At 36.8% G+C, this 24,605-nt stretch overlaps 1 protein-coding gene across 3 annotated transcripts in view; it reads left to right on the forward strand.

The window, feature by feature from the left end:
- LOC141428190 (uncharacterized) overlaps window positions 1-24,605 on the forward strand; it is a 51,329-nt gene that overhangs the window by 26,387 nt on the left and 337 nt on the right. For all 3 annotated transcript variants that reach the window (XM_074088015.1, XM_074088014.1, XM_074088016.1), the window contains exons 2-5: window positions 20,969-21,127; window positions 21,472-22,837; window positions 22,911-23,553; window positions 23,637-24,553. In XM_074088015.1, the coding sequence (XP_073944116.1) occupies window positions 20,969-21,127; window positions 21,472-22,837; window positions 22,911-23,553; window positions 23,637-24,553 (3,085 nt within the window). The remainder of the gene's footprint in view (window positions 1-20,968; window positions 21,128-21,471; window positions 22,838-22,910; window positions 23,554-23,636; window positions 24,554-24,605) is intronic.

Below are 24,605 nucleotides of genomic sequence, written 5' to 3' on the forward strand. Positions count from 1 at the left end.
TTTTTTACAAGTAATAGTATATTTAGGTCTGAAAGAGAAATTAAACAGTATTTTAGAATACCTAACCATAATATTCATAAAAAGGTTTTAAAACAAGCTTTTTTGCTGACTGTCTGTACTTTTGGTTGATGTACTTGATTGTCACTCAAACTACATTATAATTGCATACCTAACCAAAAATATTCAAGGTCGATGTATTAACCGTTGAAGAGTTTCCATCCTGCGGAGACGATCCTGGCTGGACTACCAGGATGCCACTACTAAATTATTGTTTGTCACGTGATTTACATAAGTATTTGCCCAAATTTGAAGTCAATCCGACTACTGAAGTTCTTCGGAATTTAACTTGCAAGATTTGACTACAGAAAGACACAACGGGACAGGTGAAACTAAAACTAAATAAATGCTTATAAAATACAAACATTGAACATAGAACCTCCTCCTTTTTTGAAGTCGGTTAAAATGGACAGTATTTTCTTCTTTTAATGTTTTAAGGGTATGGGGACTTCTCGCACAAGTTATCAATTTAGATATTTTTTAAAAGCCTCATAAATCTCGTCAGAATCAAAACTAAAACTAAGATAATTAACAGATACGTTCTGAAACCCGCTATTGTAACTATGCGGCCATGATTAGTGTGATGCTGAAAACAGTATTTTGCATGCTTTAGTTCAACAGTCAAAAGTATTTTTAATAGTAAAAAACAGTTTATTACTGTTTTTAACAGTATAGTTGGCAACCCTAACCACGCGACACAGCCCAAGGCCTGTCGCGAGGGATGCGCTCGCGACCCCAAGGCCATTGACATCAACCAAATATCGTCGGGTCAACCGATTCCTACACTGTCCGTCCATTTTTAAATTAACCCGACCAAGACACGATATGATCGGCGGTTGGTCCCTAGTAACAAGTTACAACAGGTGAAGCTAATAAGAGGGTTTAAAGTATATATCTATCTATACCTAGTGCCATCACGAGGACGCATGATTTTTGTCAAAATTAGACATTAATGACATTGTAATAAGAACCACGGCACGCGTCATCGTGAATGAATCTACCTATACCATTTGTGTTTGCAAACTATAATCTCTAGGTAGGTACAATCTATAGAGAGGCGGCCAAGAGGAGTACGTTACAATCTTTAAGAGTTCGGTTTTAGTGCGTATAATAATGACGAAATCTATAGTAATTTCTTAAAGACAAGCGGTAGCTAGGTAGGTATTCGCAATTTTTCGCGGCTTTGTAGGCGTAAAGCGCGGCGCTGGATGTTAAGTTATTATAGATTAACCGTTAGTTTCGGTATCGGTTACGGATATTGGATTTCTAAGGAAGTAAAAGTAAAATACAAATAGGAATAAATAGAATACAATAAAAATTACAAAAAAAAACAATAAGACCTATAGTACCTACAAACTATAAGGCTTAAACACCTAAGTACGCGTATAATTTTGTATTTTTATTGTATTTTGCACAATAAAGAGTTTGCTTTCTAATAGGAATGTAGATGACTTGACTTTAATTTTATTGTATTAGTTAATATACAATAGATGCAGAAGACGCCGGCTGTTCTGTCGGCGCGGCGTCGGCAGGGCAAAAAAAAACCTGTCACAACATGTCGCATTTTGACTCCGCCCCTACTTATCCGAAACTATCAGAATTTTTTATACTTATCGGATTCGGTTACGGCTACGGATAGTTTTTTATTTCGGATATCCGATAGTTTCGGTTACGGATACGGAGCTTCATAACATCCCAGAGACCCTACTAACTACGAAGTGCATAATTCGAACTTCATTTCGTGCCGTTTCGTTCACGCTAATATGATTTGACACGAGAGTGAGAAGGACGATACGATACGAACTCCGATTTTCGAATTTCGTAGTAGCGCCCCTGATCTATATTATACATACAATGTAGGTAGGTACCTACTCAATCTATAGCAAGCGTGGCGCGACACTCGTGTCACACAAACAGCTGTGTGCGCGTGCTGTCGGTCGGTCATTCACGTACGCGTGATTTTAATTATATAATACGTATTGTAATAAAATCCAAAAACTATTAAGTACTTACTTAATATATCTAGACACAGCCTGTCAAGCCAAGTTCGAGCTAACAGAACTGGCGAGCAGCACCGTGTGTAATTTTGATTTATTCTGTGATCCAATATATATATATATATATATGAAAAATTAAAAAATAAATAAATGTGGATTGGGATATTCCGAAATTGGTATATTATTCCGAAAGCTTACAATAACTATCAAACGTGATATTTTGTTACTAGCACCATTACTCGCGGCTCTCGACGCCATTGTCATCGGCCTTGATTCTCCAGCCGCCGTTTGTCGCTGCTAGCGTTTATGTAACGTGCCATCCCGCCAGACAAGTGATTTTTGCGCATTTTTGGGTGATTCACAATAACCCCAATACTCTTTTCTCGGAAACTAATTATTAAAATAAATGTTTTTTAGTATTATAGGTTATCGTAGTAGCGCATTCTATTAAAAATATTTTATTTCCTATATTTAATTAAATGCGATTGCGCAGTTTTTTTAATGTACAAATTGAAATTTTTCGCCTTTCAATTTTATACAAACTACCATAGATTCAAATTCCATATTGTCTGGTATTTTTATGTGTTTGTGTGCGCAGAGCCCGATGCGTGGCGCCCATAGCGTATCGGAACGATTTTTTCGGAGATATGTGTGGAGGATGATCTGAAAACGCTCTAAGTGTGTATGTAACGTGCCATCTCGCCAGACAAGTGATTTTCGCGCATTTTGGATGATTCGCAATAACCCCAACACCCTAATCTCGGAAACCAATTAAGTTATTAAAATTAATGTTTTTTTAGTATTATAGGTTATTGTATTATACTACTGATTGAGGGGAACACAAGGTCCACGTGTTATTTTTTATTTTGTTTCGGAAATACCCCTCTGGAGTTATCTATCTGGGTAAGGCTTTGAGATACTCAAAGGGGTAAGGGCAAGGGTGGTAAATTAGTGATAGGTAAAGTACCTTATACAATAAGGTAAGGTATGATGTATTCCCTTCTACGTATGTACCATCAGCCAAATATGTGGTCTACCACCCTAAAGTTGATAATCGTTTGCATGTCACAAAACAAAAATGCCAACAGACGTGTCTACTTTAGCGACATATTCATTTGACAGGAACTTGTTTAAAAATTGATAGACCAATTATTTGGCTAATAGTACATACACACACAAACATCACGCCTGTATTCCCAAATGGGGTAGGCAGAGCACACGAAACGTTACTGCTTCGGAGCCACTTTTAGCAATTTTAGGTTTCAAGTTTGAGAAAAACGGTACAGTAGTGACAGGTTAGCCTGTCACTTACGGTATACCTTAACCTATATCCCCAGTCGCCTCTTACGACATCCACGGAATGAAGTTACATTGTCAATTAAATGCGTTTTTCTACTAAACGTCTATTTGAAATATTGAGAATCACTCCCATTTACCGGGGTAAATCCAAAATATCCGTATAAGCAAAACTATTAATAAAGCTTACAATATTAAAAATAAGGGGCAATTACAAATTAAAAATAAATAAAAACATTATGAATATAACATAGGCATTACAGTTTGAAAATAAAAATAATTTCAAAAATTTAAAAAATTAATCGTTTCGTTTACCTACTCAACTCGTCAAAATTTCTATCGTAATTACCCCAATGCACCTTATTAAAAAACAGTCAAGTGCGAGTTGGACTCGAGCACCGAGGGTTCCGTACAATTTTTACCATTTTTTATTACCATTCATCATCATCATCCCAGCCTATATACGTCCCACTGCTGGGCACAGGCCTCCTCTCAGAAACAAGAGGGCTTGGGCAATAGTTCCCACGCGGGCCCAGTGCGGATTGGGAACTTCACACGCACCATTGAATTGCTTCGCAGGTTTGTGCAGGTTTCCTCACGATGTTTTCCTTCACCGCAAAGCTCGTGGTAAATTTCAAATGTAATTCCGCACATGAATTTGGAAAAACTCAGAGGTGCGAGCCCCGGCCCACTGTTTGAGAGGCGATAGGTCAAACCACTAGGCCACCACGGCTTTTTCTTGCTCTAACAAAAAGTAATAGTTAAACTGTACTGAAGGACAAACTTATAACTTTACCGTTGGAAAACTGTTGTCCTGATGCATCACCACCATAGGTCGCAGTTAGTATATCAATCAAGTACAAATAAGTTTATAATCACAAAAAGTATTTTTTTGTGATGTAGTTACCTAACTACAAATTAACGGTTTTCAAACTTTTTTTATTGGTTGTGCTATAAGAGCTAACATTATAATCATACCAAATTAAAGTTTCTAACCCGTTATTGATTTCTACGTGTCGATATGTAGGTTGATCAAGTTTTAAAAGCCTAACAAAAGCCGTACGGGCGGGCCGGACGCAGTCAGTCAAATTTGGCCAGCCCGCGGCCGGACAAGAGATAAAAGAGATTAAAAATCCTGAACAGTGTCCGGCTAACGGAACTTGTTCGGATACGAGAACATGGAAATAACTCTGTAAACTAACAAAACATAAGTCAGTTTTTTTTGTACTCGTAATCTGTTAGAGTTAATTCATTGAGTACTAAATGAGCATCTCTAGTCTAATGGTTTTTTTCTCGATCGATCGATTGTTTTTTGGACGTAATATCTCCGAATTTCGAATTCGAATTCGATCTGGCAAGTTGGCAAAACCATACTTTTGTGGCACAGCACTATGCGTCCGCACAAGACTACCAAGCTACGCCCCGCACTATTGCCTGCGGGGGGGGAATGAAGGAAGGGCGGAGAGGTGCCGGCGCTCACGCTCACGCCGCGGCGAGCGCCGCCAGTTGCTGAGTCCTCGTCCGCGCGGAACGCACGCTGCTCTCACTGTCTGCTCGCAACTATCAACTCTCGTGCCCGCTCGCTATCAACTAACTCCATCCATAAATCCGTTTCTAATCTTGCAACTAAATTACTAACCGCTGTACATGTCTTTATCAAAATTTCTCTGTAATGTAACGAACTTTAACAGTTTTCATTCCGACTCGCTAACTACTTCTATATATACTCCCGGCCCGGATAATACGCCAGCCAGCAGCCATTTTGATTTGATTACCGACCGTGTGACGTGTTTGCGTGCGTGCGTGTGGCGTACGCCTGCCTAATATTTTTACAATAAAGAAGTGTTATGAAAAGAAGATCAAAATAATGGAGAAACCAGAAAAAGATGTAAGTAAGTTAAATTATTACTAAATGCTTATTATTAACGACATCGACATGGCTTTGTGCCTGCCTAGTTGCATTGAAAATAGTATTTTGAACATGCAAGCTATAGATTTGACAATAGATCATATATACCTTGTAACGTTGATATTCCCATGCTACAGTTATGTTCTGTTGTTTATTTTATTAGCATGTTTTATTTTGGTGTTTTAGTTGTATCGATCAATCATGTACCGGCAGTTCAGTCTAATTTGAATTAAACATTCTAACCTCAAAATTCACCTTTTTCACTATAACTGCTATTTTAAAAGCACCTCGAGCTAGCATATTAAACTACAGGGATTGCTTTTTTACGATAAATGACGATAAAATAGCTGTTTTAGCAAAATAAAAGTTCATTTTGAGGTAAGAATGTTGTTACCGAATATAGAATAGAAGTTTTAGTACGATGATTGGCGCGCGAGACCAATCATTTATCTAAGTTTTAGTAGTTCTGAATAAGAAAAAAAAGTGACGAAATACTAACAAAATGGCTGAAGTTCAAAAATTATATTTCGCTAGGTTGTGTAAGGAAATCATATTACCTAGTTTGCGTCTCACTCTTGTGTTGATACAAGCTTTTATTTTTAACATAAGTACTTCAATTAAGTAAATTTAGGTTTTTTATGTAATAAATAGGAGGGGACAAACGAGCCGACAGTTCACCTGATGTTAAGTGATTACCGTCGCCCAGACATCCGCAGCAGCAGCAGCAGGACCATCAGACGCGTTGCCGGCCTTAGGTGTGTATGAAAGTAGTTATTTTATGAAACTGCTGCGTTTATTAACATGTTGGCTGCCATGAGCATCAACGGTGGCACCAGTAGAATCAAATATTGTAAAGTTAAAATTAAATGCAACCCCATAAATAAAAGCCGTGGTGGCCTAATGGTTTGACCTATCGCCTCTCAAACAGAGGGTCGTGGGTTCAAACCCCGGCTCGCACCTCTGAGTTTTTCGAAATTCATGTGCGGAATTACATTTGAAATTTACCACGAGCTTTGCGGTGAAGGAAAACATCGTGAGGAAACCTGCACAAACCTGCGAAGCAATTCAACGGTGCGTGTGAAGTTCCCAATCCGCACTGGGCCCGCGTGGGAACTATGGCCCAAGCCCTCTTGTTCTGAGAGGAGGCCTGTGCCCAGCAGTGGGACGTATATAGGCTGGGATGATGATGACATAAATAAATAATTTCATCTCAATATTCATTTCACCTACACAGATATTTGGTTAAAACTGTTTTGTAGTAGAGAAGTTCATATTACAGTTGTAATACTTCAGGTTTTAACAACATTTGGATACTATTAATCTCATAATTTGCATACCTATATACTATTTATATTTTCGATATGCACATAGAAATATTGACAAGCCGTGCAGAAGGTAACAGGTAGTTTGATCACGTGATTAAAATAGAAGACAGAATGATGCAGTTAGATGTTTTAATTGATGATGTGGTCAAACCATTTATAATTAATATGGATGAGTATGAACTAAATTGTTCGGAAATTGAATCTTTTATGTTGTTTTCAGAAGCCGTATTCTGTTATTATATTCTCATATGAGAATAATGAATATGTATGTAAGCGTCTGTCCAAGAAACTGGTTAAATGAAGACAAAAAGCCATGTCTTTGGGCAAATAAAATTTTTTTTAGAGTCAAACCATAAATTTCAACATACCACCAGAAGCTGATTGGATAACTTATTGACATTCGCATAATAGGACATGGTAAGTATGAGTGAGACTACATGAATTTACATGTAATTCACTACAAAATAAAATTTAATATCAATAAATTCAAGGAAAATTAGTGTGAATCACAAAATCTTTTGTTTCTTTTCAGCTCCAAAACGTGCAGTCACTCACCGTTTTATGCTACAGTTAATATATGCTGCTGTTTTACGAAGTAAGTGATTTTGAAAAATTTATGTTGGGTATTTATTTATTTTATGGGTTTTTAGAAGGCACACTGTATTATGCTAATAAGGTAACTTGACTGTAGCAGGTTTCCAAACTGAAATTGTTTTTTTAGAAGCTTTTATATAACTTGTAATGTATGTACATACAGTCGAGTTCATAAACTGGTAAGTAAAAATTTTATCAAAAATATCTGAACTCGACTATATGTACATACTAGATGAAAACCCGGCTTCGCTCGGGTACAATGTAGACTCATAATAATGTTTGAAAAAAAAAATTGCCACTGTAAAGACTGTCGTACTTATCGAAAAATCTGAAGTATATTCCCAGCCTTAATATTATCACAAACGTACTTTCACAGCTAACCTACGTATCGGTATTTCACCAGTAGATTGTTCTCCTAAATCTTATTTGCCCAAATAACTATGATGTCTCTGTCTCATAATCAAAGAATTAGACCAAATCGATCGTACAGACGAATCGTACCGTGTGTGGGGCCCTTAAAAGGTCACAATGGAGAACGAAATGCAAACCTGTGACACCTGTGACACGTGATGACGTGACACTAACGCCACTTTGATGTGATGACTTTGACATGTTTACTTCGCAACGCCATTATATACTTAGTAATTTATTCAAGTTTATATTGAAAATACTCGATTATCCGAATTTTCCGCCTACAAGTTGTCGACTCGGATTGACTAATTTTTTACGCTCTTCAATTTGATGTGCATTTCGTTCGAGTCTACCGTACCCCTTGACGAAATTATTATTATAGACAAGAAAATTTGTACGCGCAATGACTCATTTACCGACCACGGTTTCATGACAAGCACATTAAGGTCGAGGGTTTATTTGGGGGGTTGCAATCAAGGTAGCCTTCATGTTTTGACACTGTTTACGAGCAAGTGTGATGAAAAACATTTAAATCGCGTTACAGACTCAGCGTTTATCCTACTAATATTATAAATGTGAAAGTTTGTGAGTGAGTGAGTTTGTTACTTCTTCACGCTGAAACGGCTGGACGGATTTGGATAAAATTTGGCAAAAAGTTAGTTTATAACCTGTATTAATACATAGGATACTTTTTATCCCGATATTCCCATCGGATAGGGACAAAATCTTGAAAACCGCTGGGCTTAGAGTCATGAAATTTGCTATGTAAGTTGCTGGACGTCTGAAATAACACATGCTACTTTTTATCGCAATATTCCCACGGGAAGGTCATGAAGCCCAAGGTCGGTAAATGAGTCAATGTGCGTACTGATGGTGCTGCGCATGGCGTAGCAGCAGGACCACATGCACACGCGGCTCAGGCACATTCTGAGGGAGGGGGAGGGCGGCGCTGCCAAGAGCGCAGTAATAAATATAAATTTTACTCGCAAATGTGATGAAAAACATTTATAGCTTCGCTCGGGTAAAATGTACTCATAATAATATGTTTAAAAAAAATTTTTTACCAGTGTAAAGACTGTCGTACTTATCGAAAAATCTGACGTATATTCCCAGCCTTAATATTATAACAAACACTTTCACAGCTAACCTACGTATCGGTATTTCACTATATAGTAGATATTTCTCCTAAATCTTATTTGCCCAAATAACTATGATGTCACTGTCTCATAATCAAAGAAATTAGACCTAAAGGGCCCCATATACGGTACGATTCGTCTGTGCGATCGATCTGATGAAAATCGACGAATCGTACCGTGTGTGGGGCCCTTAAGAGGTCACAATGGAGAACGAAATGCAAACCTGTGACACCTGTGACACGTGATGACGTGACACTACCGCCACTTTGGTGATGACTTTGACATGTTTACTTCGCAACGCCATTATATACTTAGTAATTTATTCAAGTTTATATTGAAAATACTCGATAATCCTAATTTTCCGTCTACAAGTTGTCGACTCGGATTGACTAATTTTTTACGCTCTTCAATTTGATGTGCATTTCGTTCGAGGCTACCGTAGACCGGTACGAAATTATTAATATAGATGTTGTCTGGGTGTGGAATCTTGGAAGCTTAATTTAACCCACTTCCAGTGATCGGCTTGACTTGAAATTTAGCATACATATGTAAATTTGGTGACAATACAATAATCTGGCAGTGACATCCTGGTGATCCGGCCAGGATTGTCTCCGCATCACGGAACTCTTCAACGGTTAATGGCAACAACTTCAAACTTGGTATAGATATGTAGATTGGATGACAACGCAAGTACAGTCAACAGAAAGTACAATAAGCAAAAAAAGCTAGTATAAAAGGATTTTTTTATGATTAGGTTACTTTACTTTACTCTTCTTTATCTAGTGGTTAAGGAGAAGGCACATCATAAATTGTAATTCATAATGCATGTGTTAATTAACAATTTTAGGTAGGTGTTCTGATATGTAACCTTAATAATTTGGTTTGATTGCAACATGTTTCTAGTGATCTTTTTTATAGTAGGTACATTGTGTCTTAAGGGCGGTAAATAAGGAATAACGAACGAGAGTCTATTAGAAGCCCGAAGTCGAAGACTGAGGGCTTTAATGAGTCGATGTTCGTAATTCTAGTACCGCCCGTGCGACATACAATGTTTTTCATCACATTTGCGAGTAAAATTGTATATTTGTAAAAGAAAAACTAATATTAAAAATTGCCGAAACCGCTAGCTGCGCTCTTGGCAGCGCTCTGCAGCATGTGCATGGCGTGCGTGAGCAGCGCGCGCACGGAGCTGCAGCACATCATGCAGGAAAAAACTCATTTACCGACCTTGGGCTTCATGACATGAAAATTAGTACGGGCAATGACTCATCTCATTTACCGACCACGGGTTTCATGAAAAGCACATTAAGGTCGTGGGTTTTATTTGGGGGGCTTGGTAGCCTGCATGTTACGACACTGGTTACGAGCAAGTGTGATGAAAAATATTTTTTATTTATTTATGTTATTCTAGTGATCTTAATTGTGCATGCATGTGCAAATTACTGGTGCCGTTAATAATGTGTTCTTAAGATAAGAAAATGTTTTTTTTTCTCAAACATGCTCGGAAATATTCGCATTACTTCGAAAAAATAAACCGCGAAGTTTAAATACTGTTATAAACCGCTGAACCGAATTAGATGAAATTTGGTATGGAGATAGTTTGAGATCTTGGAAAGGGCAAAGGACAGTTTTTATCCCGGAAAATTGCAAAGTTAGCCGCGGCAGACGGAATTTTGATGTTTAATTTCCCGACAATGTTTGAGAAAAGCATTAAATACCTAAGCGTGAAAAGAGATTGCCAGCCTCGTATCCCTTTATCTACTTGGCCGGCAATCCCTAATTTCCCGGCCTCTGCAATAATGTACTATTTTTGGTTGTTAGCTAACTTGAAGGAAGCATTTGCTGTGGAAAACCTAGGCAGACGGCGTCATTCGTCAGACAAAAGAAAAATTACCAAAAACAAAAAGTATCGATCACCTCCATCACTCCCTATGAAACCAATTGAAGAGGAATTGAACGAAATACATGCGGGTAATGCTATTTTCAATAATTTGGTAACAAAGTGGTTGATATTAATAAACCAGAACTTATGGCGTTACATTAAAGCACTAACAATTATTCGTTTTTTTTTAGATACAATGACATCTGAAAGCAATATAGAGTGTGGAAGACCTGACACTAAATAACATCAGTAAGGATGAAGACAGTGACATGGAAAATAAGATATGATCTGGAAATAGCACAACTGATGGCGTAATTCAGGATAAGAAAAAAATAGTCAGTGAAAATAACATAATCGAACCTGGTCAAAATCTCTGTAAACTGTTATAAATTCTGCAAACTTTTTCGTTGTTATTGTGGATTGTGTGAATCATTCATCATATTTTTTTTTACTTTGTAGCTATCTACAGAATGTTTCTTGAGTCAGCAATATTATAAACGTTCCGATTCTTACAGAAAGTTCTTTACCTCCGCCTCTTTAGGTATTTTATGGGAAGACGTTTTTGTTTTTAACAAAATAGGAAAGTTTTCTATTGTATTTAAATTACTATATGAAAAATAGCAAAGCTAATCTCACCAACATTCATTATAATTGCGTAAGATTGTATGTATGTTTGTTCGTTACCTACCATTTCGTCTTAATCGTTGAACCGATTTAGGTGAAATTCGGTATACAGATGGTACAAGATAGGACATAGAATCCTAGTTTTTATCCCGGAAAATTGCATAGTTCCTGCGGGATAGCAATAAACGGATTCTACGTGAACGGAGTCGCGGGCAACAGTAAGTTACTGAATAATTGAAACCAATATTGATGTTTTCGATATTTTAATTAGAATTAAGTTTAGACCGTATACTAAAAAAATTGCAATTTATTAAATGACTTCCTAAAGCGTGCATTATAAAGAACCTATTTTCCTTCTGTCCATTCCTATATTGAACAGACTGTATATAATACACACATGTTTTACTTATGATTCAGATACTTCACAATAACAACGGAAAAATTTGCAGAATTTATAACATAGTTTACAGAGATTTTGTCCAGGTTCGATTCCCGGTTATGTATGAGATTTAAATCAAAAAATTGAATGTCATTTTTATTTAGGGGCTGTTTCACCATCCTTTGATTAGTGTTAACTGACAGTTAAATGTGATGCCATCTCCGTCTATTCGAACAAAACAAATAGAGGGGTCCATATTGACTCGCATAAAATCGATCCTCCGATTTTTTTTCCTGCTACCGATTTGTAGCCAGAATCATCACTCTTCCGAATTAATTTACTTCATAATTTTATTTGTCATAAATTTGTACTACTACTAACAGGTCATAATGGTCAATTATCAGAATATCGTAATTCATAACGTTGTCACTAAGATATGTTTTTACTCATAATGCTGGTTTTCATATTTCTTTCATTCATAATCATCAATTTCAATAAACTTATTAATCATAACATTTCAATATCGATACAGTTTTTTTACGTTAATTTAACGTTAATGCGATGTTGGAACTGGAGTGAAAGTTTTTATATATTATTATCAATATGCCTCCAACAAAAAAAAACGAATATAAATAGGCCCAGATGATGATATTGATGAGATTATTTACTTAAATTGTGGTTATCCTACTTTACTGCTGGCAGTTTGATTCTGTAGTGGTCGCAGTTCTAACCTAACCTAACCTATATTAATGGCAGTAGTTTGGTTCTGTAGGGGTTGCAGTTCTAACCTAACCTAACCTACTTTACTGGTAGCAGTACGGTTTTGAGGGGTCGCAGTTTTAACTTAACCTAACCTACATTTCTGATATCTACTAAAACTTGTAAGACGATTGAGGGTAAAATTCATATAAAATTGATTTGCTGACAAATTGTTTTTTCTTTGTTACTTACATCTATTGTGGTTAAATAATGTCTGCAGTAATAACATCCAACAGATGGTGATTGCTTCGCCCATTGATGGCGTTGTCATCGAAATATTATTTTATCACATTTTTTTTCACTAAACGAAACGAAAGCAACGCGCAACAAATAAGTCTGCTTTAAAAATATATGATAATGGAGTTTTATGAGTACAAAACAATATGCTTAAAATAAGTATGACAAAAAAAAGGAGTTTAAGAGATGTTTATGACAACTGCCATTATGGTTTTAAATGTTTCGGATTTATGATCGGTAGTAATAGTGACTAAGTATTAATAGTGAGTATTATGACACAAAATTGTATGACAAACATTTTCGGAGTTCCAATAATCGGGGTTGAAAAATTATGCCAACTTTGGCGCACCCCAAATAGAGACGGCATCATATTTAACCGTCAGATAACACTAATCAATGGATGGTGAAACAGCCCCTTAATCTAAAATGAAAGCCATGGTTCCTAAGGACAGGTTTCGCTATATCTCATAGTTTCTGATTTCTCCCAACTGACCCATTTGGATTGATCATCTGTATAGTCTACTGGTCTATACTATAGACCATGTTATGTGTTCATATCTTCACAATTAACTCAAGTTGATAAACCAATTTTGTCAGAGCAATTAAGTAATTGGGCTGTTTCATATTGTATAACTCATTCACTGCCACCGACGCATATATGCGTTTTTGGAACTTCCCCCCAGTGCCGCTGTCAAAATTATTCATACATTTTGAACGCACATGTGCGTCGGTGGCACCTGTGGTCAGTCAAGTCAAGTCAGGTGGCAGTGAAGTTAATTCATTGAAGTTTTAGTGGTAGTCTCTAGTCATAGTCATAATTTCTATTGCATACCTTGTAATTTTCTCTCTGTGTATGTGTTTTCTGTAACGTTTACTATTTCTGGTGTACAATAAAGTCTTTGTATTGTATTGTATAATACTTATGGACATGTTTGAGCAGTCAGTCCCTCAGTCATGGTACTGTTTTAAGAGATAATATATAGAAAATGCAAATGAGACGTTCGCACAACATGCTGGGCTATCTGAATCGCAGTGTGCATTTAGTATCACAAATCCCTTACACCTGTTGCAGCTCACAAGCCTGCTTGGCCTTTGGTTGTTTATATGTAATTTAATTATTGGGTTTTGAATTTGGTTTTGAATTTCGAATAGATTATTATATTGACATAATAATAATTTGCTTGCTTGATTTTGTTGTTTTGCATTGTGCTATAAGAATATTAATCAGCCCTCGTCTTTGCTCAACTCATAATTCTTTTGCCAAGGAATAACTATATTTTGTATAAAATTACCCCTGTACCCTGTGTACTCAATTAAGCTGTTAAACTTAAGAATATACTTACTTTAGTGACAGTAAAGCCCACAACCATATCGGGATATGTTTGCTTAATTGTTAATAGTAAATCATAAATTTTGAAATAAAAATAAGTATCTAATCTATCTTTTGTTTTTATTTATAAAGAAATTGAATGTTATTTTGGTAATTATTGTTGTTTGTTATTAATTCTTAATAACTATTTTTAATTATTGTTACTTTTGTAGCTATGTCGAAACTAGTTTAAAATGTTGCTGCTGATAGTTTGTAATTTCAGATGTTATGTCCAGTGCAGAAAGTTGCACGTGTACAATTACTGTTAAGTTTGAGATGATTAGTGCACGTGTAAAATTACTGTAACTTTCATGTAAAATGATTGAATTTCATGTAAAATCATGTAAAATGGTTGAAATGTTAACTGTTGTTTAAATTTAATAGTTGAATAATTTTGTAATGTGCAGACCTATACAATTACCTACCAATTTTAGAATCGCAAGTCAAGCGATTCTTAAATTGGTTGGCACTTTGTATATGTCAGGACATTGCAAAAAGATTCAGCTAATAACTTTTAGCAGCAGTTAACGTTTCAACGTCAAGTTTCATTGACATTTTATACGAAAATTACAGTAATTGTACACGTGCAACCTAGTGCACTAATCATCTCAAACTTACAGTAATTGTATATTTGCAACCTTTCTGCACTGAACATCTGAAGCTTGCAGTAACTTTCACGTGCAACGTTCTGCAATACTTACCTGAAACTTACAACAATAATACCAAACTAACTTTCTGTAGGATCCTTTAGTAACGTTAAGTAACATTTATTTGAATCTTACAAATAACATAGAACTGGAACGTTTAAGGATGTTTCAAAATAATATTACTGGCAGTACGTACCTGAAACTTACAATAATAATACCAAAGTAACTTTCTGTAAAATCCTTTAGCAACGTTTTGTAACATTCATTTGAATATTACAAATAATATGGAACTGCAAGATTTAAGGATGTTTCAAAATAATGTTACTGCAACTTCATCAAGTACCTTAAAACCAAAACTTACCAGCAACGTCGCTACACAAGTTAAAGAAATGTTCATTTTAACGTTGCAGAAACCTTTCATTACAACCATACTTGCAGCTTAACAAAGTAACTTTCGTTTAAAAGTTGCAGAAAGTTTGCCACACAACTTTACTTAAGTTCTAATTACTCCTTACTGAAACTTATATAAGCAATGTTGCGAAAAAGGCTTACAAAGTGGGTACTTTCAAGCTTTCTACAACGTTTCTGCAACATTGAGAAAAAGTTGAAAGTGAAACTTATTGTAACTTTCTCCAGAGATCTTCCTGCAAGGTTGTTTTGTGGAGTTGCAATAATCGTTCAGATAAAAGTTACTGTAACATTCTTATGGAAAATTCAAGAACCTTCAATTTGAAACTTACTTTATGATACCTGTTATGGATATTGAAACTTCCCAAAGAAATGTTTCAAAAATACCTTAGAAAGTGGGTACTTTCAAGCTTGCAACAACGTTTCTACAACGTTGCCTGAAGGTTGAAAGTGAAACTTACTTCAACTTTCTCCATATATCTTTCTGCAAGGTACTTTCATGAAGTTACAATAATCGTTCATTTGAAAGTTACTATAACTTCTCGCTAGAAGTTCTAGGAAACTTTAATTCGAAACTTACTTTTACGTTATCTTTGAATGTTATTGCAACTTGCAAATAAAACGTTTCAAAAATACCTTAGAAAGTGGGTACTTTCAAGCTTGCAACAACGTTTCTACAACGTTGCCTGAAGGTTGAAAGTGAAACTTACTTCAACTTTCTCCATATATCTTTCTGCAAGGTACTTTCATGAAGTTACAATAATCGTTCATTTGAAAGTTACTATAACTTCTCGCTAGAAGTTCTAGGAAACTTTAATTCGAAACTTACTTTTACGTTATCTTTGAATGTTATTGCAACTTGCAAATAAAACGTTTCAAAAATACCTTAGAAAGTGGGTACTTTCAAGCTTGCAACAACGTTTCTACAACGTTGCCTGAAGGTTGAAAGTGAAACTTACTTCAACTTTCTTCATATATCTTTCTGCAAGGTACTTTCATGAAGTTACAATAATCGTTCATTTGAAAGTTACTATAACTTCTCGCTAGAAGTTCTAGGAAACTTTAATTCGAAACTTACTTTTACGTTATCTTTGAATGTTATTGCAACTTGCAAATGAAACGTTTCAAAAATACCTTAGAAAGTGGGTACTTTTAAGCTTGCAACAACGTTTCTACAACGTTGCCTGAAGGTTGAAAGTGAAACTTACTTCAACGTTCTCCATATATCTTTCTGCAAGGTACTTTCATGAAGTTACAATAATCGTTCATTTGAAAGTTACTATAACTTCTCGCTAGAAGTTCTAGGAAACTTTAATTCGAAACTTACTTTTACGTTATCTTTGAATGTTACTGGAACTTGCAAATGAAACGTTTCAAAAATACCTTAGAAAGTGGGTACTTTCAAGGTTGCAACAAAATTTCTACAACATTGCAACAATGTTACAACCTTGCAAATGTAACTTGCAAGCTTCCAAATGCAACGTTCGTTAACATTTAGGCAATGTTACCTTGCTCAGTGGGTTATTATTGAATTAAATTTGTATGCTCACACATGCGCACATTAAAAGAATTTAAGCCTACATGTACGTATGTACATATATCTGTACATTAATGCTCAATTATAGTTAAGATCTTTAAGGAACACATTGTCACGCCGTAGCATAACGGAGGTAATCATAATAAAGATGAGCGATCACGTCAAGGATTACAAATTAAGCACATTAAAATGCGGGTATATCATCAGTCTGTATCTAGAAGCATCATTTTCTCATTGTGCTGAGGTTGTTGGCTCGGGCTCGTGTACTGCCGGAAATCCTGCCCAAAGGCCGGGCCGAGGCTGCGCCCGCGCACCATGCCGCGCCATCCGCCCGCCGCGTTGTTTGCTCGCGCACTCGTCATTACATCAACCTAATGTCGTTTAATGAAGATTTAACTACCATTCAGTCTTACATTACAGTCAACTACCAAACATAAATCCGAATGTAATCTGACAATCCATGCCCGCTCAATTTGAATAAATGGTACTCGGTTAAATGTTACCGCAAGTTCAGATGTTCAGCTATTTTAATAGGAATTGCGTGTAATGTCGTAAGGATTCGAGATGCGTAAATATGACGAATATCTAACGGGCCAGTACTTTGAGGGTGGTGACCTATAATGAGTCAGGCACAATAGCTATAGAATTCCAATTCGACTGTCGTAATAACAGTGATTGTGGCGTAATTAACAATTTGACTAGAACTTCACTAACAGAGAATTCAATCTGATTTGCAGTCTTAATATTTTTTGCGTGGAACTCAGTCACTTGCATTTATCACGAACTAAATTGCATCTATTACCTTATCAAGAACACCGATGAACAAGTAGCGACGTGGCATATTAGAATGTTTCCTACGTCAATAGTTAACAAGATCGAAGTACAGACTGATTCATTAGGATATGTAAATCATATAAGATGAATCAGTTGAATGTGGGGATTTTAAAGTGGTTTCTTGCTCGGTGGATTTGGCCCGGCCGCGGCCGCCCCCGCCGTGTCGACGACCGCGCCGCGCCGGCCCGGCTCACAACACACCACTCTGTTGATAATCTTTATCATATAAGACAGCATCGATTCGCAATAATCGAATGACTGTTTGGAAATATTTGCGGAAAACGTCGCTACGTAAATCGTAAATATTAGCACCTACGCTTATTTATTCCTTGAGTCACTTGATAATTAGAGTAATTTTAGTAGACGGGGAAAATATGTGACGTTCTATCTCATCATCATCATCATCATCAGCCCGAAGACGTCCACTGCTGGACAAAGGCCTCCCCCTTAGAACGCCATAATGAACGACAACTCGCCACTTGCATCCTGTTGGCTTGACCTACTGCCTCTCGACCAGAGGGCTGTGGGTTCGATCTTTACTGTAAAGGAAAACATCGTGAGGAAACCTGCACGTTATTTATAAAAGTAAGGTTCATAAAGTTGGATGCTATCAATCTAGTATCAGGTCTAACTATACCTGAATGGCTTTCTAACAACCCAGTCTTTATTACTCTTACATACCAGAGCGAAAATGTCATAACGTGAGTCGAACAGCATAAGGGTGTTAACCTACGGAAGCACGCGCCACTTCACACGTTTTTCTGGACACTAAACATGTAACAAGCGCACCGTTATCTTCCATCACGTATGTGTTAGCGGTGCATCGCGTCATTTGTCTCGGCCCGCGAGATCAGTGGGTTGCGACCTTACTTTTGGTTTTCGTTGGCGTTCGATCACGTCCATGACGTCACCTTATTCACTGAGATAATTCGCCTTGATCCAATAATAATCGCGGTAAAAGGTGGCTGGCAGCTCTGACAATTAACGATGTAGAGCTAATTTAATGGTTGTTTTTCGACCACAAACTTAATTGATTTCTTTTACAAGAAATAAAACAATAGCCGCTAAAAATAATAAGGATATATCCTATATATGTTCAATATGTTAATCAATTAATATCGTAACATCGTAAACTAATTAAACTACTGCTGCTATTCACAAATTATACTCAGCAGCACAAAATTTGGCCCACCCTTCATACAAAATTACCGATTCTGCATACATTTGAGGGCCAGATTTTTTGCCGCTCAGTATATTTTAGTTATTGCTGACTAAAGGCAGCGAACTGTGACGACAAGTAGGTACCTACCTACCATTCTGAGCTACCTATAGACCTGAAGGGTGGGGTGTTCTGTTCTATTAATGCTATCTAGTTGTTTTAGTTACATAGAACTAAGTAAGTAGTCTTGGGCTAAAAGTCTATCAAGTGTATCGAAATGTAAATGAATAGTAAAAGAAGGCTCCAAATTATGTCGCGATGCGATGCTATTATGAATTAAGTTATTCAAGTAGGTAATAAAGTAAAAAGAAATAATATTTTAATATAAATTCGATCTATCACTGGAGATTGATTTTTTGCCAGCCGAAAACTCAATAAACGGCGTCTTCTGTAGCGAACTCGCAATTAGGCTTAATTAAGACCAATAGCTTGTTTTATTATTGCCGAATTATGGTTATAGATGTAGGTGCGTCGTAAATATTCGATTTGTTCGACACCCACAGCAGAGCTGGAAAAGTGAGTTGTTCATTGGAAAGATCGCAATCAGTAGGTCCCGCAATTTCATCTCGCCCCCGCATCGACGATCACGTCACTGCCAACAAATAATACCCGCGTACTCGCAGTCGAAGGTCGCAATGACAGTCTGTGTACTAGTGTACCTACTACCTAACTCTGGTTTAACAATTGTTCCGATTATACGTGCTTTATTGTGACTGCCAATGAGAAATCTACGCCTACAATGAATTCGATAAAGCGGGTTAAAAAAGGTAGAGGAGGAAAACTAAAACATTATTTTTAGGTACAAAAAGTTGCTAGGTTTACAATTAAAGGTGGAATTCTGAGAAATTGTATTTATTTTATGGGAAAAGTCAGTCGATCTGTCACTCCGCTGGACGATGAACTTGCAACAGAACTTTCCGTAGCCTACGCTTACAGCATTTTACCGTCGGCGGTGTGGTGCTCTACCTACTGAACTGAACACTGGCGTTGGCGGACAGTTATAATAACAGTTGAGCTCATCATAAAGCGCGGTCATGAATATTTCATACAAGAATTCACTTGTAGCAAGGCAAAAAATAAGCAGACCGACGAAAATCATTCGATGTAACTAACGCACCTCTTCATTTTATAGGACGTGAAACTGTTATTGCAATCAAATTAACGTTATACTTGCTACTTCAAGCCGCTTGTAACTAGGTCCTCAACGACTGCTCTGTGACACGGTAATCCATAAATTAACGCAAACATAGTTAAATACATTCATGCTCATGCTCATGACAAATTCTTTTCAGTTTTGACCTAGATAGCCGGCGCAAGATCTGTGTTTATAGTAAAACAAATGATAATTGTAAATCTTTGCAGAACGAGAACCGTATGTTGTTATGAATTTTCACGTGTGACATAGGTATAGGTAGGTAGGTAGGTATTTATTTCTATGACGAGACTATAATATTGGCGTTCATGATGTAAAAGCGTTAAATTGCTGAGTCATTCGTTGAACGCCAAGAAGCCTTGGAAGTGGGTTTTCACGAGTGCCTTAATTTGATCTTGGGAAACTACTATACAAATATCTAGATTCTGAGTGATGTGCGACAATGACCTTTAACTCTCTTGAACGGTAGTTTCAACCGACCTAAAAACATAGGTTTATCTCGATTTATTGACACACTCTTATACCTACTCCTCATTCCAATTAGATACTTACCCCCTTATTCATAAAACTTAACAAGCCTATGTTAACTAACAAATGCTTTGTCCCTTTCTAACAAATACAAATGTCGAAGTGACAAATAAGGACAAACGAATATTAGCGGCATTTTAACTAAAATAGGTTTGATTGTCGTTTATGAATAAGGGGTTATCATACACATAACACCTTACTGAGAACAATAATCATTCCACACTAGCCCTTACCCGCTACTTCGTTCGCGTAAACCATTAGATCTGATGTTTGAGGTTAAATTCCAGGATTTCTCTAAATATCTGAACTCAGAACATGAAGAACACCTGTGATAAATTTCGTGTCTCTGGACTTAGTGGCTACCTCGGGATTTCATACGCGGGATGATCACGGAATTGAATAATATACTAATAAATATTGGGATAAAAAGTAGTATATATGTTATTCCCGCGATCCAGTCAGCAATAGGCACATGCAAAATTACACCGACATCTGTCCTGCTGTTGTAGCGTGCAAAAGTAACAAAAACAAATGCACAAACACGCACTACACTCACAAACTTAGCATTTCATTTATATATATTCCGTATATTGGTAGTTTTCGACGTGCGTACATAAATTGCCAGTATATTTTTATTAATACTAATACATACTTTAATTTTTCTTAGGTGACCGAAGGCGGTGTGACGCGACAGGTAGCTCGCGCTATGGAGGTGCTGAACGCGAGCGCTCCAGGAGCCCGAGTGCACGTCGTGCGAGCCGCCTACCACTCCTCGTCCGGCCCCGGGGCTCCCGCTTCATCCTACATGATGCACTCATCACGCAGAGTGAGTTAGAAGTCTAGAAAACTAATTTCTCCAATTTCGGCCACGCCACGATGAGAAACTTTGTAGTAGCTTATTATAATTATCTTTAGGTACAGTCGAGGAAACCTTAGTGCTGCTAATGTGAAATTTACATTGCCAAATAAATCATAGCGAAATTGATTATGAAAGTATCTGGTCCACCTTGGCACGTGATTTAGTTTCCTCGATTGTAACTAATTAGACTGATTATTCTATAAAGCTTTATGTTATGTCATTGAATGGTCATACAAGGTCAATAAGTGCAACTAGGTATGTAGGTAAAAATAAATTTCTTTAAAACTTATATAAGCATATTTTACTTCCAGGTCATATCTTCTGGCACAAGACTTTTATCTCCGTCCTTAACAAGCAGACCCTTTGGCGACACGCCTTCTCTTCCTTCTTTGCCGATGGAAATATCATCTACCCCCTTAGATTTGCTGCCGGATACACCCGAAACCGAAAATTATAAAGTTACTGAACCAGACGACACAGAAATTTCGGAACCCTCAAAATGGAAAAGCTCCACAGGCAAGAATTCTATACGAATGCCCAGTGAAGAGTCCTCTTCTACAGACAACGCCAGTATTATTGATCTCGACTCGAAAACTAATCACAAAAGTATATTCAGAAAGTATTCATACGATTCAGAGAATAGTGATATTCCGTCAATGAAACTAGGCAGTAGAGCGTCTCCACTTTTAGATGCTCCTGCTACACTAAGCACTCTTAAATACAAATCTCTTCTCAATGGCAGCGATGATTGGAACAACCGGCGCAAGAGTTACAGCTTTGAAGAAACATCCCCGCTCAGTGAAAGTATCTCCCACTTTAATGGCACACTGGCAATGGAATCATCTACAGATAGTGGCATTTGTAAATCATCAGAACTTGTAAATGACCATAGCGATTACGAAAAAAGAGATAGGCAAAACGTTACACACGAAGACTCGTTCAAAGATTGGCTCAACAAAAATAGACAGACTTCATTTAACAAAAACAATCAATTTAAATCACACAGAGAACACAATGTTGTAATCGAGGAACCAAGTGAGAGTAACATCACACTGCAGTCTAAAGGAAAGGTTTCAATTACAGTACCTATTACTCTTGAAACTGACGATGACTATCAATATAAAAAAGCTCATGTCAGTGAAGAAGTCGACAGAAAAATAAAGAAAGTTGAATTTTGCAAAACGGAACTCCACTTTGCCGCGGAATCCGGAAGAGTAAACATAATAGCAACCGATGAGAAACCACCACCAACTAATGATTTTAGGCGAAAGAAAAGTGCATTTATGCCAATCACAAATAAACCCGAAAGACCTATAACCCTCTTTGGGGACAAGAAAAATATTGAAAGTGATATTAAGAATGACTTCTATAACACCAGTGATATGGGTGAATACGATGATGAGAATACAGCAGCTACAAAAAGTATTCTCAAAAACAAAATTCCCAAGCCCAAACCATATCTTCTAGGGGAGAACATGGCTTTTGGGCTTAATGACGTTCAGTCGAATATTATCAACCCTAGTATGAATCATGAAAATGCAGATGTTCCAACAGCAGTATCGTTAATTAATAGACAGTTACAAACAGAAAGAAGGCACAGCAATGATACATCTAGTTTATCAAGCGAAACTGACTCAACTACACTAAAAAAAATTGTTTCGAGGCCAATTAGTACAGGTAAATATATCAATGCGTAAAATCTGAGAAACTGTTCAATGTATGCATAATTCAATTACTTTCGCTATTTCAGGTCTAACAACAAGTGTTAGCTCCAAACATCGAGAAGTTAACCACTCTTCAGAAAGTGAAGTTACTAGTACATTCAATTCGGTCAAAAATAAGCTCAAAGCACTGCAGATGTCTCCCGTGCCTGCAAGAGCTAAAACACGACAGCTTCGTCAGTCAGATCTAACGTACTTCGGCATTCAAAATGATAAGAAGAAAGAATTAGAAGACAAACCGAAGTTTATTAGAGATAGAATTAAAATGCAGAATGACGCTATTGACAACATTTTTCAGTCTGTGAGACTTATCCAACAAGTTTCGAGTTTGTGCAATAGTGAAGCCGAATCAGAAGACGCAGTGGAATATCAAAACGTTCCTTTTAAAACTAACTTTGCTCCAGTGCCCACACCAAGACAGCGCACAAAGTACACTGATAAAGTAGAAGATCCTGGAAAAATAACTATATTAAAACCAATTATCGAACAAGATTCTGCAATTATCACAAAAAATACACAGGATACCAGACGTTCCAGATCACGAAAATATGAAGAGGTCAGCACCTCAACACTTCGCAGTATTTCCGAGCCTCCCAAAGCAAATAGAATAAATTCTATGGAAAAATCGCGTCGACGACATAATCATGTCAGACAACATAACATTACAACAAGGTAGGAAGACATCTTAATCACATGTTTTATATTAACATTTTCTGAAAGTAATTTGCTTACATATTTGTATTTTTGTGTTTTAGGGCCAACAATTACGAATCCAGGGATAATAAATATACCGGTAACTGCTCCACAGAGACAGCTAAATTGTATTTGAGTGACGAAGAAGAAGAAACAGTGCCAATATACGTCAACGTTAACAAAGGAGTAATCGATGACAATAATGTAGAAATGAGTGACAAAAACATCCGAAAACCAGACGTAAGTCACTATTTAAACTCTAAACATGAATTAAAAGTAAATGACCATAAAGAAAAAAATATAAAACAAAATAATTCTTATGATAGAGTTCGCAAAACAGATCCTCATAGAGACAGTATTAATAAAAAAACAAATTCTATCAAGAAAAAGAAAACAGTTCACAAACCGGAAAACCTGGACATATCATGTTCGGCTGAGCAATCAAGTGACTACCCAGCAATTACCGACAGCCGAAAAGCAACGCAAAGAAACAAACGCAAAGATGAGAATGTGAACTCGATAACGAAGCAAGGCGGATCACATACACGTACTGAGAAAAAACCATCTGAGGTGATCCTTGAACAAATCATTAACACTCATGAGAATAAAATTACTAAAGAGTCACAAGGATCAGGAGAAGTTCTCAAACCTCACCACACAAGGAACTCAAGTCGTCATTTGACAGTAAAGAAAGACTCTCTAGAGCATCAAAAAAGATCAAGTATAAACTCCGCTGATCGCCATCGCAAATCGCTGCAAATAAAGACCGATGAAAAAAACGGTGAAATACGCCTTACAAAAGAGAGACCGAGGTCAAAGAGAAACGAATACGTTATAAACTACGATGACAAAAATGGTACAGTAACTTCGGTATGCAAAGTATCAGCTGATCAGGGATCAACGAAAAAGAAAAAGTCTTCGCTAGAAAAGCTAAAAGAAATAAAAAGTCAGAATAAAACACCCGAGAAAATTAACCTGCGTAAGTAAGTCGTGTGCATGCTATACAACAGACTAACAACACAATGAAATAC

This window comes from Choristoneura fumiferana, chromosome 5, assembly GCF_025370935.1.
Source record: "Choristoneura fumiferana chromosome 5, NRCan_CFum_1, whole genome shotgun sequence".
Lineage (NCBI taxonomy): Eukaryota > Metazoa > Arthropoda > Insecta > Lepidoptera > Tortricidae > Choristoneura > Choristoneura fumiferana.